The sequence below is a fragment of the Euprymna scolopes genome, chromosome 11 (genome assembly GCF_053919585.1).
Source record: "Euprymna scolopes isolate OS-2025 chromosome 11, ASM5391958v1, whole genome shotgun sequence".
In the NCBI taxonomy this organism is placed as follows: Eukaryota; Metazoa; Mollusca; class Cephalopoda; order Sepiida; family Sepiolidae; genus Euprymna; species Euprymna scolopes.
The window spans coordinates 104510009-104526927 of record NC_136492.1 but is presented as its reverse complement, the minus strand read 5'-3'; the positions used below and the strand labels follow the sequence as shown (position 1 = coordinate 104526927).

The 16919-nt window shown below is 31.5% G+C and overlaps 1 protein-coding gene across 4 annotated transcripts in view; it reads right to left on the bottom strand.

The window, feature by feature from the left end:
- Positions 1-16919, bottom strand: part of LOC145288028 (uncharacterized) — a 593135-nt gene that overhangs the window by 126759 nt on the left and 449457 nt on the right. For all 4 annotated transcript variants that reach the window (XM_080136036.1, XM_080136037.1, XM_080136039.1 and 1 more), the window contains exons 110-111: positions 14505-14717; positions 5630-5875 (exon numbers count right to left, since the gene is read on the bottom strand). In XM_080136036.1, the coding sequence (XP_079992162.1) occupies positions 5630-5875; positions 14505-14717 (459 nt within the window). The remainder of the gene's footprint in view (positions 1-5629; positions 5876-14504; positions 14718-16919) is intronic.

Genomic DNA, 16919 nt, shown 5'->3' with positions numbered 1-16919 from the left:
ACGGTAAAAGTTTAGCGAATGGGTCGTAAAGATCAGGGTTCAATCCTTGGCCGAGTCATACCAAAGACTTAAAAATGTTACTTGATACTCCCTAACTAAACACTTATCATATTTTGAGGATCAAGTGTAAATGGAATAATAATGAAAAAAATCCAATGAGAAGGGGGCCTTGGAATCGCCCTCGACTATATTCGACCACTTTATTTACTGTCAGGGTGAATAGCTCACCAAAATGTATAGGTCAATACAATACCTATTGGGAAATATTTAATCTTAATAATTAATTTAACACACCTATTTTATCTATAATTAAGGGGACTGAGGGTTTATACCTTTCCCAACAGTATTTGCACATACAGACACATATAGTTAAATAATAATTATTCATTTTTACCTGCAGACACGACTGTTTCATGTTTACGCAGTCATCAGTGTAAGGTAACAATTTCTGCCGGTCATGAGATTCGAACACAGCCATGGAGGCACCTTTTGCTCCATTTGCCGAGCCTCTACCTCAGAGTCACCAAACAACTGCCATGGGAATGAAAGAAATCATGAACTATTAAACGCCGAATTTGGGCGAGAACATTAGATAATCTAGAGTGTTTGCATGAGCGAAAGTCGCGAGCAGTGCATAGACACTACTTGATTGCTTCCGCAGACAGTACCCATCATTAATTATTCTTAAAGGGGCTTGGTAATTATAATTTAATAATAATTATATCACAAAAGATCAGCAATGTTGAGTCAGATGATATTTGGGAATACCATGTGTTGTATGTGCTCTTTGCATATATCAGTATTGTTTCCAGTCGTCATGGGCTTCTCCTTACCACTAAATTCAAGCAGTGTTGATTCAGGAAAGATGCAGTTGGAGATTGCACAACCCTTGCTTCACAACTACATGTGCAGCAACCTTACAGGGTTTATCCATTGTATTTCGAGACTGAATGGAACCCATGATTTGTGTAATAAATAATAACAATAGATACGATTTGAATTCAAGATAGCGGATTTCATTGTATGTGTTACATATTGTGGCCCGACGTCTTAGGTAAATATTAGTTCAACTAGTGTGAATTTCGAGAGGGTGTCATAAAGTGCATTTCATCACGGACTAGCGATAAATGAAAATATTCCCAGTGCCTTAGCAAAGTAGGAGAATGGTGGTTCAGGAATCATATCCCTAGACAAAACAGTTAGACGCATGTGTTGATTACGTAAGAAATTGGATCACATGTTTTGAGGGTTTGAACAGAGTTTGCGAGGCAGTTTTGCATCTGGAGAGCATGATGAATGAGGCCTGAACAACACTAGAGAAAGAAGGAATAAACAATAAAGCGGTGCACTGATTCAATGGGACTGCTGTAAACGCTGCCATTGAATCAGGGTGAGAGATCATGTAGGCGACACAAAATCGGACGGGCAGACATTCTATAATTAGATATGATTGAAATCATGACAATTTCCTGCTTCAAGGTCTCTCATTGGATATTACGGCTAGGATGGAATCAGATGCGTGACTATCTCAATTGGAACTTTTATACAACGAATCCGATGCAACCTCCTGGAGTAGCAATGCGATTACGAAAGATGTCAAAACGAAACAGGTCGGTGATATGTTCTTTTGGTAGCTTTGATTTGCAGATTCATGGCTAGCTCTTACTCCCCAGTCTCATGTGAAAAAAAAAAAAAACGAAAAAAATTTGTGTGCTTTAAGGGCGTGTGGATACGGCTGAGACCTGCTGAGTTATCCACAAGATATTGAGTCGAGAAAACTTATCTACTTAAACCTTATCTTTCCTAAATTTCCAGGGACCCGTTATGTCGTGCCATTGAACATTAAGCCGAGAAAACTTCTCTATGCTTTAACTCCACAGACTTTTTAATTACCGGGGAAAACGGAAAGTCTCTTTAAGTTTGATATCTGTGGCATTTTATTGTGTCTGTTGATTATATGATTTTATTTCAGCGCCGTTCAAGTGTTGATTGTTTTATAAAAACAATAAATAAATAAAAGCCTCCCCCCCAAAAAAAAACAGGAAAAAAATATGAAAATCTAATTATTTGGATTTTGAGTTATCATTACCATTCTGCTCGTTTTCTCTTACTCCTTGTGTTGATCTGCTTTTCCCGCTGAACTGCCGACTCTATGTTCTTTAATTGTTGCTGTGTTTTCATAACCGTGTTCACGGAGGATTACAAGGAATACAAATCTAACACCCTATTTGTCTCTGACAGCATAGACACAGTACTCTCCCTCGACACTAGCTCACAAGTACATGTATTTGGTGACTTTATGTTCACCACAAAAACTGGCTTGGATTCTCTATTCACCCAGATGCAGCAGGCAGCTCAACACATAGCTTCACTAAATCTCACTCCCTATCACAAATGGTTACGTTTCCAACCCATTTCCCTGACACGCATCACTTCTAGATCTGTTTCTGACATCAGTTCCCGAGGATTGTATAACAAATGCTGACAGCCCACTTGGGAACGCGGATCATGCAGTGATAATGGTCGAAATCGCCCTAAACTCTAGACCCAAAACTGAAGAGCCAATGCTCAAAACGACGAGATATTATAAAAAGGCTGACTAGGAAGCCATCAGAGATCTTATCAGAGATGCCCCATGGGGAAATATTTTTTCTCTTCCTGCTGAACAGTGTGCAAATGAGACTACTGAATGGTTCAAAACAGCAATTGAAGCACATGTTCCCATGTGGACATTTTATAGCAAGCCCCACTCTTCCCAATGGTTTACTTGCGCAACTACCATTGCTCAAAGGCAGCATGCATACCGCAGATTTAACCGACATAAGTCCAGTTCAAACAGACAGAAGTATATAGAAGCCAGAAATAACTGCAAGAAAGAAGTAGCGGCGGCTAAGAGAGAATTTACTGAAACCACTAAAAACCACACCGAAGCACAAAAATTAGGAACTCAGGACTTCTGGAAAATTTACAACAGTGTAGTAAAAAATGGGCAATCAACAATTCCCCGACTAACCAACAATCACGAGGTTGTTTGCTCAGCTAATATGCTTGCCAGCAGGTTTGCTTCAAACTCCACACTGGATCCTTCCAACCACCCCTGCCTGACTTTCCTTTGTGGACAGACGCCCACTCAGCCCAGGTGTATGCTATCATAAAAAACCTGCTCAGGTGTATGCTATCATAAAAAATCTTGACACTTCAAAAGCATGTGGACCTGATCCCATCCCAGCTGTGCTATTAAAAAAGTGCTCAGCCGAAGTAGCTCCAGTTTTCTCCAAACTCTACAACAAATGCCTTAATGAATCTTGCTTTCTGGGCTGTTGAAAAACTGCTTCTGTGGTACCAGTTTTCAAGAATTCTGGCGAAAGAACTGACCCATCAAATTATCGCCCAATTAGCCTCCTCCCACTTTTCGCCAAAATATTTGAAACCATAATTAACCATGCTCTAGTCCGTCACCTTACAGATGCTAAACTTCTGAATGACAAGCCCGTTCCACAGCAGACATCCTAACTGTAATCTCTGAACGTATATACCATTCACTGGACAAAGCGGGGGAGGGTAGAGCGGTAGCTCTAGATATATCTGAGGCTTTTGACAGGGTATGGCATGAGGGTCTCCTCAGGAAAATTAGATCATACGTTATCACTGGTAGAATACTTAACATAATTAAATCTTTCTTAGATAAGAGAAAAATCCAGGTTGTCCTCGACGGTCGTACACCTAAACAATATGATATAAATGCGGGAGTGCCCCAGGGGTCTATCCTTGTTCCTAATATTAATTAATGACCTCCCCGACAAAACTGCCTCTGAGATGGGTATATCTGCTGATGACACCACACTCTATAACAGGCATGACAGGAAAACAAATGAACACATAACTAAAGAAATGGTAAAAACACTAGAGGATGACCTCCAATCTGTAGTGGAATGGGGACATAAATGGATGGTCACAGTCAATGCTGCCAAGATTAAACTGGTTTCATTCAATAATTACAAGAAACCTTCTCTGCCACCAATAACAATGGCCAGTGACTCCCTATCTGAGAATACATCTTTCAAACTGCTTGGTCTAACGTTCACAGGAAAAATGAGTTGGAACATTTACATTGAAAACATTGCCAGGGCCGCGGCGAAGAAGGTAGGCTCTCTCTACCGTGCTAGAAAACTACTGACACCTGAAAGTATCCTGTACCTCTATAAGGCCACCATTCGCCCATGTATGGAGTATTGCTGTCACATTTGGGCTGCTGCATCTGCTGCTAGTCTCTTGCTCCTTGACAAGGTTCAAAAGAGAGTCGCCAATCTGATAGGCCCTGAACTGGCATCTAAGTTTCAGCCTCTGTCCCATCAAAGAAACGTTGCATCCCTCTGCCTGTTCTACAAGTATTTTAATGGTGAATGCTTTGACGAACTGCAGACACTTGGGTCCCCCTACGACGTAGACACCCTCGACAAGCCCGACAGGCAGCTAAATCCCACCCCCATGCAGTAGAGATCCCTAGATGTAAAAGATCTTTCTACTCCAGTAGTTTCTTCCCCAGAACCGCTAGACTCTGGAATTCCATTCCAGGTCCCTGCTTCCCCAACTGTACTGACGTGCAGAAGTTCAAGTGTAAAGTGAACCGACATCTTGCTGCCCAAATCCCAACATAGTGCCCCAGTAGTTGATGCCCCTGATAGTAGCCCCCTACACCAAAGTGGCAACGTGGCTTGTTTGGGGTGAAAATGTAATAATAAAAAAAAGAAACCTGACTGAAGTTAGCTAAGAGCCTCGATACACGAGAGTCGAATATCGAAAGGGAATCAGTCGGGTGGCGCATCTTCGGTCATAAAATCCCTTACCCTTCAATGAAAGCCAGTGCACGCATAAACCATAAGTCCGAGTGCTCGGGCCAAAGTTAATTCTGTGTCCCCAAACCAGATAAAGGATGTAATAGGAGTCAGAGAACACGAGTGCTTGTGTTGGGACCAAAGCAAATCTAAGCGAGACTGCCCCTCCGTGGGCAAACTTTTGATTTAAATAAGAAAAATTAGTGGAAAGAAATATTTTTATAAAGGATTAATTGTTAATCTCTCCCCGCAACGCATTTATCTCCTAATAAAACCTTTAAATCATCAACGAGCCTCTTGTATTTTCATGCATGAAGTTTATTTCTCTTCGGTAAAACAGGATCAAGACCGTTGGAGGATCAACATTATGAATTAACGGCCGCACACAGAGGAAAGCGACGATGGGAAGGATGAAGCCAGACACACGTATGCACAAAGACTTTTATTACTCGAATGATCGCTTGATCGCTCATCGGCGATAACGCGTATGCGCTTCTATGTGTTCCCATATGTCCTCACGCGCGTCACTTTGTACCATTGTTAAACATTTGCTAGTTTTAATTGGATTTTAACGAAAATGTTCCATATGTAATGATATTAATTAGGCCAATCAAACACCTTCATGTCGAATAAATGAAAATCTTGGAGAAACATTCAATGCAGCCATGTGGTCCTCAATACAAGTAGTGACTCATTTATTTCACCGACAATATCATCTTATGTTCTTCTGTTATAAAGAAAAGATAAAAATAATAAATAAAAAGAATTTGAACTTTCAGTTTTAAAGAACTCACTTTTTTCATTTGGTGTCCTATGTGTGGTGTGATCAGTGTCAGTTGTCACGCTGTCGATTCGTTCGCCCGCGCACACGTTCTGAGTTCTGCTTGCTGGGCATTCCCAGGATCCATCAGTTCGACAGTCACAATGGTAGCGGTAGCAACCGTCCATGAAGGAGAAAGGACGCCCAAGATCATATTTGATGCCCCTCGCGATGCAGGAGCGCGGGTTGCTAAATCGAATGCCCAATTCCTCATTTTGATCTGCACACAATTTTAACAGTTTGATCAATTAGCAATAGTTTATGAATAGCAAGCAGAAAAAAAAAAATCATGTAATTACCATAATAAATAATCATGTCTGATATATGGATCATACCGGGATGAGAATGCAATTTACAAAGATGTATTATTAATAGAAGGTTTGCCTAAAAATACTTTCGCTCTACTGAAGATCTTTTATGAGATGTTATGAGAAAAATCTATGCAAATATATTTTACCAACATAATGTGAACATAATACCTAATTATGGAACTATATATGGAAGTGGGGGGCTAAATAGAATATAGATATGAAACTAAATTAGAAAATTATTTAAAAGATATTCGTCAGAAATAAACAATGTCCTATATTTTACTTTCTCTGTATTTACGATGAGTTGAACTTTTATATATATATATATATATATATATATATATATATATATATATATATATATATATATATATGTGTGTGTGTGTGTGTGTGTGTAGCGTGTCAGTAGGCGATGAAAAAATTGAATCAACTGCTCAATCGTCGATGTGAGAGCTGAAGATATAATATTTATCTAAAAATATATGAATATAAAATTTTGAAATAAATATTATGTATACATATATATATATATATATATATATATATATATATATATATATATATGCATTATAGTTGAATATAATTGTTAATTGATCTATATATATATATATATATATATATATATATATATATATATATATATATATATATATAATGGTTGAATATAGACCAATTAACATGATGGATTCTTAAAAAATAAAAAAATGGAAAAGAGCTAGTTAACCGGGTTTCGTTCCTGGCTCATCATACCTAAATCGTAGTAAAATTGCGATTAAAAAATGTAATGAATTGCCCAAGCACGTCTGATTAGCCTGGCCAATCTTGATTTTACATTTCATTTTTATTAATACAAAGTGTATCCGTCGTCTTGAAGTTTTTGAACATTTTTGGGGAGTACAAAATTTTATTATGGCTGAAGGTAGACCAATTTACATGATGGATCAAAAAATAAAAATGAAAAAGGCTAGCAAACTGGGTTTCATTTTTCGATGAACAGGGATTAATTGCGATTAATATATGTATACATATTATATTTTGTATACATATATACATGTATATTATATATACATATATATTATATATATTATATACATATACATATTATATATACATAATATGCATATATATATATTATATATACATGTATTTTATATACATTTATATATTATATATACATTATATGCATATATATTATATATTATATATATTATATACATATACATATTATATATATTATATACATATATATATATTATATATTATATAAATATATATTATATATATTGTATAAATATATATATATTAGATATATTATGTCCATATATATATATTATATATTATATACATATATATATTATATATTATATACATATATATTATATTATATGAATATATATATTATATATATTATATCAATATATATATATATTATATATCTTATATACATATATATATTATATATATTATATCCATATATATATTATAAACATATATATGTTATATAAAAATATATATATTATATATTATATATACATATATATATTATACATATATATTATATATATATTATAAATATATATAATATATATTACATACATATAAAATATTATATTTATATATATTATATATATCATATACAGAGATTATATACATATATATGTATTATATAAATATACATCATATATATCATATATATAATATATATTATATATAATATATATATATTATATATAATATATATATAATATACATAATATATATTATATATATTTATAATCTATATATTATATATACATTAATATATTATACATATATTATATATATTTATAATATATATATTATATTTATATGTATATTATATATATTTATAATATATATATTATATATATTTATAATCTATATATTATATATTATATATATATATTTATAATATATATTATATATTATATATATTAGATATATATTTATAATATATATATTATATATTATATATATATTTATAATATATATTATATATCTTATATATATTATATATATATATATTTATAATATATATATTATATATATATTATATATATATTTAAAATATATATATTATATATATTATATATATATTTATAATATATATATTATATATATATATTATATATATATCATATGTATATTTATAATATGTATATAATATATATTATATATATATTATATATATTATATATATATTATATATATTATATATATTATGTATATATTATATATTATATATATTATATTATTTTATATGTATATTTATAATATATATATTATATATATTATATATATTATATATATATTATATATATATTATATATATTATATATAATATATATTATATATATTATATATAATATATCTATATATCTATAAAAACAGAGATGTGTGTGCCACAGACGATTTCTGATTGGTTAATCCAATAATCACATCTCCTAAAAAAGTATAGTTCTTACGCTCTTAACTTTACCATAAAATATTTTGGTCTTATTTATTGTCCATCTTGGAAGGGTTTAATTTTTTTCTAACTTGCCATTTACAAATTACAAAAATACGAAACTTCACAATCCAACCTCCGACTCAACGTCCGCCATTCACAAAACAAGAAAGCAAACGCTGGACAGATTATTAGTACTACTACTACTACTACAAACAATACAGCACGAAAACACGCGCACACACGCACACACACTCACGCCCACTACCGTCCTTGGCTACGTCACGTTGTTATGGCAACACGATAAATACACAATAAATTTGATTTTCTTCATTTCTACGCAAATATTACGCAAATATAAACCATATAGAATATCTGTATGAATATAATTACACGTAATAGTTAAATAAAGATGATCATCGTATAAGAGAACCGAAAAAGAAACTAATAGGGAATTTGTATAAAGATGTATTTTCTTTTTAAATAAATAGAAAAAAGGGGTGTTGATAAGACTATCGATACTTATACAGTTTAGTGACGACATTAAACAATGGAAATATTGAAAAAAAATTTTATTATACGTAACTGTTATAGACTGAAGTTCTCCGAAAAAAAATTTCACTTCATTTGATCAAGTAGTTTTTTTTTTTTTACAGCGAAAAACAATGATTTATCACGGCTACGTCAACGTGGCCATTTTGGAAATATACCTAGCAGAATACCTCCATTTTAGGCCAAATTTCGCAATCTAGCCTTTTTTTTCTCGCCATATTGAGATGCTCACAACACATCTGCAATTTTTTTACGTTTTTTTTTCTTTTTTTTGTTTAAATCTGCAATTTTTTGCGTTTTTTTTAAAAAATAAGAATACTATTGAATATGCAAAGAAATTGAAGAATGCAAAGAATTGTAGAATTTTTATACGAGATTATTTTTTAAACATGCTCAGTTGGACACGCATGGATAACTTCGAAACTTCGTTTATTTACTTCTGTTACAAATTAGAAAAAAAAACACCCCAAAAATGGCATCTGTCTTCGCAAAAAAAAAAAAAATCTCATTCTGGTGGGGGGAAAAAGGGCTAGATTGGCCTAAAATGGAGGTATTCTGCTATGTACGGCAGTTACCTGCCCTTGGGGAATTTCTGGGCCTGCAATAACATTTCCAAAATGGCCACGTTGACGTAGCCGTGATAAATCATTGTTTTTCGCTGTAAAAAAAAAAACTACTTGATCAAATGAAGTGAAATTTTTTTTCGGAGAACTTCAGTCTATAACAGTTACGTACAATAAATTTTTTTTCCAATATTTCCATTTTTTAATGTCGTCACTAAACTGTATAAGTACCAGACTATCAATATACACAAAAAAATATAGATTTATTTTTGGGTAAAGTTCCCCCGGGTTTTCCTTTCACTTCAGTAAATAATGGTATTTTGTTATATATATGGCGTACTATTATCCTTAAATATATGATGTTTATGTTTATATATATGTATAAGTGATAGTGTCTGTGTGTGTCTGTGCGCCTGTGTGCATTTCCCTACGCTAAAACTGTCAATTTTAAGCCTACAGATTCGAAATTTGATATACAGGGTACTGAGATTTGGGAAAATCGATGTGATAGGTTTTCGACATAAATTTGGCGATTAAGTGGTCAATATTCAACAATTAGACCTTTGAGAACTCTACCAAACTCCTCCTACAATTTAAGGTCTGAAGACGTGATATTTTATATATAGATTCCTTGGACATGGATCTAACTTATTAACTTTACTTGATCCCTAAACAATAAATGTTAAGAGGTCATAATAGGGGTCAAAGTTTTAAAAAATTGACCGTTTGTTTTTTTCCTCAGCATACACTTCAAAACACCTGGGCAACGCCGGGCACCGATTGCTAGTATTATATATATTATATATTATATATATTGCATATATATATTATATATATTATGTATTATATATTATATATATTATATATTATATATATTATATTATATATATATAATATATTATATATATTATATATATGATGTATATTATATATATATAATATATTTATATATAATATATATATATGATATATATTATACATGTATAATATATATAATATATATATATATATATATGTATATATATATATATATATATGTATATATATATACATATGTTTAGTCTATCATGATAATTAATCAAATTCTTTATTATTTATTTCCCCGGTTTAATGTTTCTAATAGCCAATGACAGACTCTGGTATTAATAAAGGTTTATGTAACTTTTTTCTTTATCGCATATCTATATATATATATATATATATATATATATATATATATATATATATATATATATATATGAACAAATGATTAATAAAACATGAAAAAGATGAAATTACAATGAAAATTATATTTGAGAATTGAAATTACATAGCTATTAATTTAACCCTTCAAATATAAATCTTTTCCCATAATTCTTTTTTATCTTACCTTCTAAACTTTTATATTTTTAATTTTATTTATGTTTCTTTATTTGTTTGGCCGGTTTTCCATCTGCGGTCTCCGTTTTAAAGTATACGTATACCTATTAATTAAATATATACATCAACCTACTCATTTTTATTCTATGTATTTGTTTACTTATATTTTACTATATGCATTTACATACACATTTATTTGCCTTATTCCGGAGTTTGTAGATACCGGCCATTCCCTCCCCTTATTTTGTATGTAAGTATGTATGTTTTTGTTTAACTTGTATATGTTTTTGGATATGTTTTTGGATATGTGTATATATTTATGCATGCGTGTGTGTGTGTATATATATGTACATATATATGTGTGTGTGGTATTGTATATGTATACATATATGTATATATATGTATATGCGTGTGTGTATGTATGTACATGTATGTGCGCATTTGTGTGTCTGTATGTATGTATATGTATGTGTATGTGTGTATATGTATATATATGTGTATGTGTGTGTATATATGTTTATATAGGTGTTTTTTGTTTTTTTTTACCTTTTAATTTTCTATTTTTAATTTATTTACTTTTTTTTCTAATATAATATACGCTCCATTTCATAAACTTAGCCATTTATTTGTTCTTCTAACCCGTGTTTCTTAATTTAATTCTAGGACTTTCACGTGCATATCTAAGTTGACCTAATTATTAACGCTAACTTTCGCGCTTTTTGTCTGGGTCAGTTTGACCTTGCTTTTCAAATTTAAACTTTCACTGCTTTTCGTTTTTTTTTTTTAAACCTTAATTTACTTGATTCCTCCAGCCTTGACAGACGTGTTTTAAATATTCTCTCCAGTGCTTTTTCTTTTAATTATTTGGAATTCATTCCATTTGCGATTTTTTCCAAGGAACTCTGCCTTTTGGATCATTTTGGACCATTTGGAATTTACCCATTGGATTGGAAATTTTTAATTCGACCGTTTTGGATTTTACCATTCTTGGATTTTTTACCCTTCACCGGACTATCCATTCATGTGAAATCTTTTTATCATTTTTCTTTTACCTCCTATTACCCTTACCTCACTCTTTTTTTAACCAAGTAAGATCTGTGACTTACTTGTAGTTTCATTAAATACTTTTATATGCAAAATCCGATCCCGCATTTTGCTAATTCCTGCCCTCTGATGAGAAGGAGAGTATTTCTTCGAAACTCCAAGGATTAAGGACTATCCACTTATCTTGTGCTTCCCTTTTTAAAATTAAATATGTTTTTAACTCTTTTTCAAGATGTCTTTTAACATGTTTTATTAATCATTTGTTCATATTATAAACTCTATTTCCTTTTCGGTTTTATTGAGCTTTTACACCTGGTTGGGATTACTTTACTCGTAAATATTAACTCTTTAATATTTATAATATATTTTAAGTTTACCATTTTGATTACCTTGATAAACTTATTGTAATTTTTATTTTTTATTTATATATATATATATATATATATATATATATATATATATATATATATATATATATATATAATGATTAGTTTTTTTTGGAAAAAGAATTCCAGCAGAGTGCTCAATTAAAAGGAAAATCCAAATTTTAAGAGCGTACTTATATTTTGTGTACAGAAAGTTGTTAGTTGGGACAGGTCATTGGTACCGTCGGTACCAATGACCTGTCTCAACTAACAACTTTCTGTACACAAAATATATATATATATATATATATATATATATATATATATATACACTTCATTTACTCACATAAAATTAATATACGAAAGTATAAATTCATGCGTAAACTTTAAGTATTTACTTTAAAAGTGCTCAATACGTTGGTAGAGCTAGTAAGTAAGTTATAAAATATATATGGCGATTAAGCTACACTTATGTCTGAAGAGTCCTAGAGTGGATGAAACGCGGAATATTAAGTAGTGTAGCTTAATCGCCATATATATTTTATAACTTACTATATATATATATATATATATATATATATATATATATATATATATATATGTGTGTGTGTGTGTGTGTGTGTGTGTGTGCGTGTGTGCTATTACCATGTATGTGTTACATATATATATGTTATTTATATGCGTTGTAACAGAAAGCCTATTACATCGATTATTGCTAAAAACCCAGTGAGTCTTAATCTGAACTTGTGCATAGCACTTGCACATATCGTCAGATTGCAAGTCATGTGATTTGTTGATGATATAAACACACCAAATCACATGACTTGCACTATTTCTGAATTTATCCTTCGCACTAAGATAACAGTGTGATACCTGTTCTGATGCTACATCCAGTTAATTTGTCCTTATTCAATTGACGAGGGAATGTTTCAATAGTGAGGCATGTTTTGTGTTGCTTATTTCCACAGTGCCCCTTTTTATGGAGCTGGTTTCCCCCCTCCCCCTGTAAAAATGACGTTGTGTCACATTTTGCTTTTGTAGAGAAGCAAAGGAATAGCCATTACTTACAATCTGACGAGATCTGCAAGTACTATGCACAAGTTGAGATTTAGTCTCAGTGGGATTTTAGCAATATTCAAGGTAATGAGCATTGTTCTATAGCGTACATATAATATATATAACGCACGTGCACACACACACATATATATATACATATAAATACATGTTTATCTTATATACATGTATATATAAATTTATGCACACACACACACACACACACACACACACACACACACACACACACACACACATATATATATTCAGGTTTGAGGTGTTCAAAAGTCGGGACTAATGAAGACAACGAGGTTGTTAAATAGTTCTCAATAAAAAGAAAAAATATTTTTTTATTTTTTGGGGGTAAACATTTACATCAGATTTTTCTTTTTGGCGTCGAGATGTTCCAGGTCGCCTGGAGAAGTCTCTTTGACTGAAACAGATGACTATTTGCAGCGACCATATGTAACTGCTTACGCCCAAATAAAATATATATATATATATATATATATATATATATATATATATATATGTATATATTATTTGGGCGTAAATAATATATATATATATACATATATATATATATATATATATATGATGAAAATAATGGAAATAGTATTCCGACAAAATAGAAAAAATAAAAAAGAATAAACCGTATTATGTGTTCATCAACGCTTCGTCTTTATTTCAGAGGAAGTCTCGAAATAAAGACGAAACGTTGATGAACACATAATACGGTTTGTTCCTTTTTATTCTCTCTCTCTCTCTCTCTCTCTCTCTCTCTCTCTATATATATATATATATATATATATATATATATATAATTTTCCAAAGTCTTCATCAAGTGTGATAAGAAGGTTTAAAAGTAACAGAAACGAGAAGGGGGAATATTTCTATAAATTAGAGCAATCATTTTAGATTAAGCTATTTATAACAATGAGTAAAATATATCCATGTTTATAGAAATGTCAAAAATTAAATACTACGTCTTGAACAACCCCCCCAAAACACACACACACACACACACAAAAACCTCCCAAAGAAATAGAAATAACTTTCCAATGGCTAAAAGCAGCGGAATATAAAATTTTATTGAAATTGCTCTCATAAAAAAATAAATCCTATAAAACAAACTCACCTTTGTCATCGGTGGTTACCTGTCCGTCTTTGTTACATATGTCCTCCGCTTTGTTAGCATCACATTCCCAGGACCCATCGACATGACAATCGCAGTAATATTTAAAGCAACCCTCCGTGAAGGAGAACGGCTCACCCAGGAAATATTCATTACCCTTCGCAAGACACGATTGCACGTCATCACGCATGACAATCATCATTTTCTTGCCTGGACCTATAACCCAAAAAATGTTAGATCTATATGAAATAATACAATAAGCTTGCAGACAAGAGAGAATGACAATTCACATGAAAAACACGAAAAAAAAGAAGAAAAAAAAAAGAATTGTTTTGTTTTATTATTTGTTAATAAAGATTTTCATAGTTATTTAAGAGGCTGGATTCAGCTTAATCACAGTCATATTTAATTTTCCTAAATAAGTTCAATTATATATATAATGCAAACTATTTCTTTATTTATTATGTTAATTATATATTTTGAATCTAATAATCCAATTTCAATTTAAAATTAAAAAAATATTACATTAAAATATTGACAGATTACAGCATGAATTACTCGTTCTAGTCAAGAAGCTAAACCTAAGGATTCCAACATAGTTTTATCATCGAAATCCTTTTATCTGTTTTTATGAGTTTAGTCAATTTATTGTTCAGACTTTTCAATTTTATTTACTATATGGATCATTCGAACGACTGTTCTTATCTCTTATTTGCCCAACGTTTCGGCCGATGTAATCCCCGACATTCTCCCGTTGCATCTTGTCGAACTGTGATGAAGTGATAGAAATTTTATATACAATTATGTTGCACACAGTAATGAACATCTATTTAATTTTTTATGCCCTCCCTCCCGAGTAACGTCGGGTAGTCCTGCTAGTTTATTATATAAAGTCCAGGTAAAAAAAAAAACAAAAAAAAACTACAAAACAAACATCAAAAAGTTGGTATACACGAAATTTCGAACAGAACCCTTTATTTAATCCACGGAAGTAATATGCTATCGTTCCGTCAGTCATGACTGTGTAGAAATATTAAGTAATTTGCAATTACATTCTTAGTATCGTCTGCACTGGCGATTGAAACTCTAACCTCCAACAGAACTTTACCTAGTAAATATAAGACTTCCTCAACTTTCGTAGTCAATTAATAAACTAATTTGAATCTATGAACGGCTCTCCGTTGTCATTATTTCAGGGAATGCTTTAATTCTGCCCTTAGTTTGCTAATCCAGGGATATTCCATCAAACTTCTTGATATTTCAAGTATAGGCCTTTTAAAATTGGTGTCTGAAAAAAAATCTTTAATAAACTTTTAAATTGAAATCTAATTTAGATATTTTGTCAAACGTTGAATTATTTATTTGAATACATTTTCAACAATAACAGATCTCCTTAGTCGCAATGAACTTATGGAATTTCTGGCCTTATCAGATTAGGGAAAGTCAGTTGGTGGGTGAAAAACATGTTTCACGAACTTTTAAATTTAAACCATTGTGAATATTAAATAGCACGTAGAATAATTACAATTATTCTACCCCACTAATTAAAGTATACATGCATGTTTATAAAGACTCAGTTTTTGGATATAATATTCAAACGAAAAAACACTAACAGGAAAGTGACTAAACTAAGTGACTAAACAGAATTATGAACAATAATATATATAAGGTATTATGATAGCAAAAAGTTAAAAGGATATTGATATGTCCCATGAAATATATATATATATATATATATATATATATATATATTGAGTGCCCTACTTAAAAGTAGCCCTATCTCTCTAATCATTCTCTTATAGACCAACTGACACCACAAGACAAAATGCACCAGAGAAGATCTACAGATAGTATCTGCAAACGTTGAACGTGTCCAGAAATGCATAAATGTCAACAGGGAGCACTTCCAACATCTTTTATAACACTACAGAAAATTTAAACAATGCTACAGGTAATTTAAACGTTAAAGGAATGTTCCCCGTCTCTACTACATGGGCTATTTTAAGTGGGCCACTGAAACGGTCTTGCTTCAGTTCGAATAATGATCTGGGAAGTCACCGTAGTGAATGAGTGTTAAACTTCTGACCGACTAACAATATGGATTTAGGCAAGCCCGTTCCACAGCAGACATCCTAACTGTAATCTCTGAACGCATATACCATTCACTTGACAAAACAGGGAAGGGTAGAGTGGTACCTCTAGATATATCTAAGGCTTTTGACAGGGTATGGCATGAAGGTCTTCTCAGGAAAATCAGATCATACGGCATCACTGGACGAATACTTAACACAATTAAATCCTTCTTAGATAAGAGAAAAATCCAGGTTGTCCTCGATGATCGTATATCTAAACAATATGATATAAATGCGGGAGTGCCTCAGGGTCTATCCTGGGACCTCTATTATTCCTAATATTTAT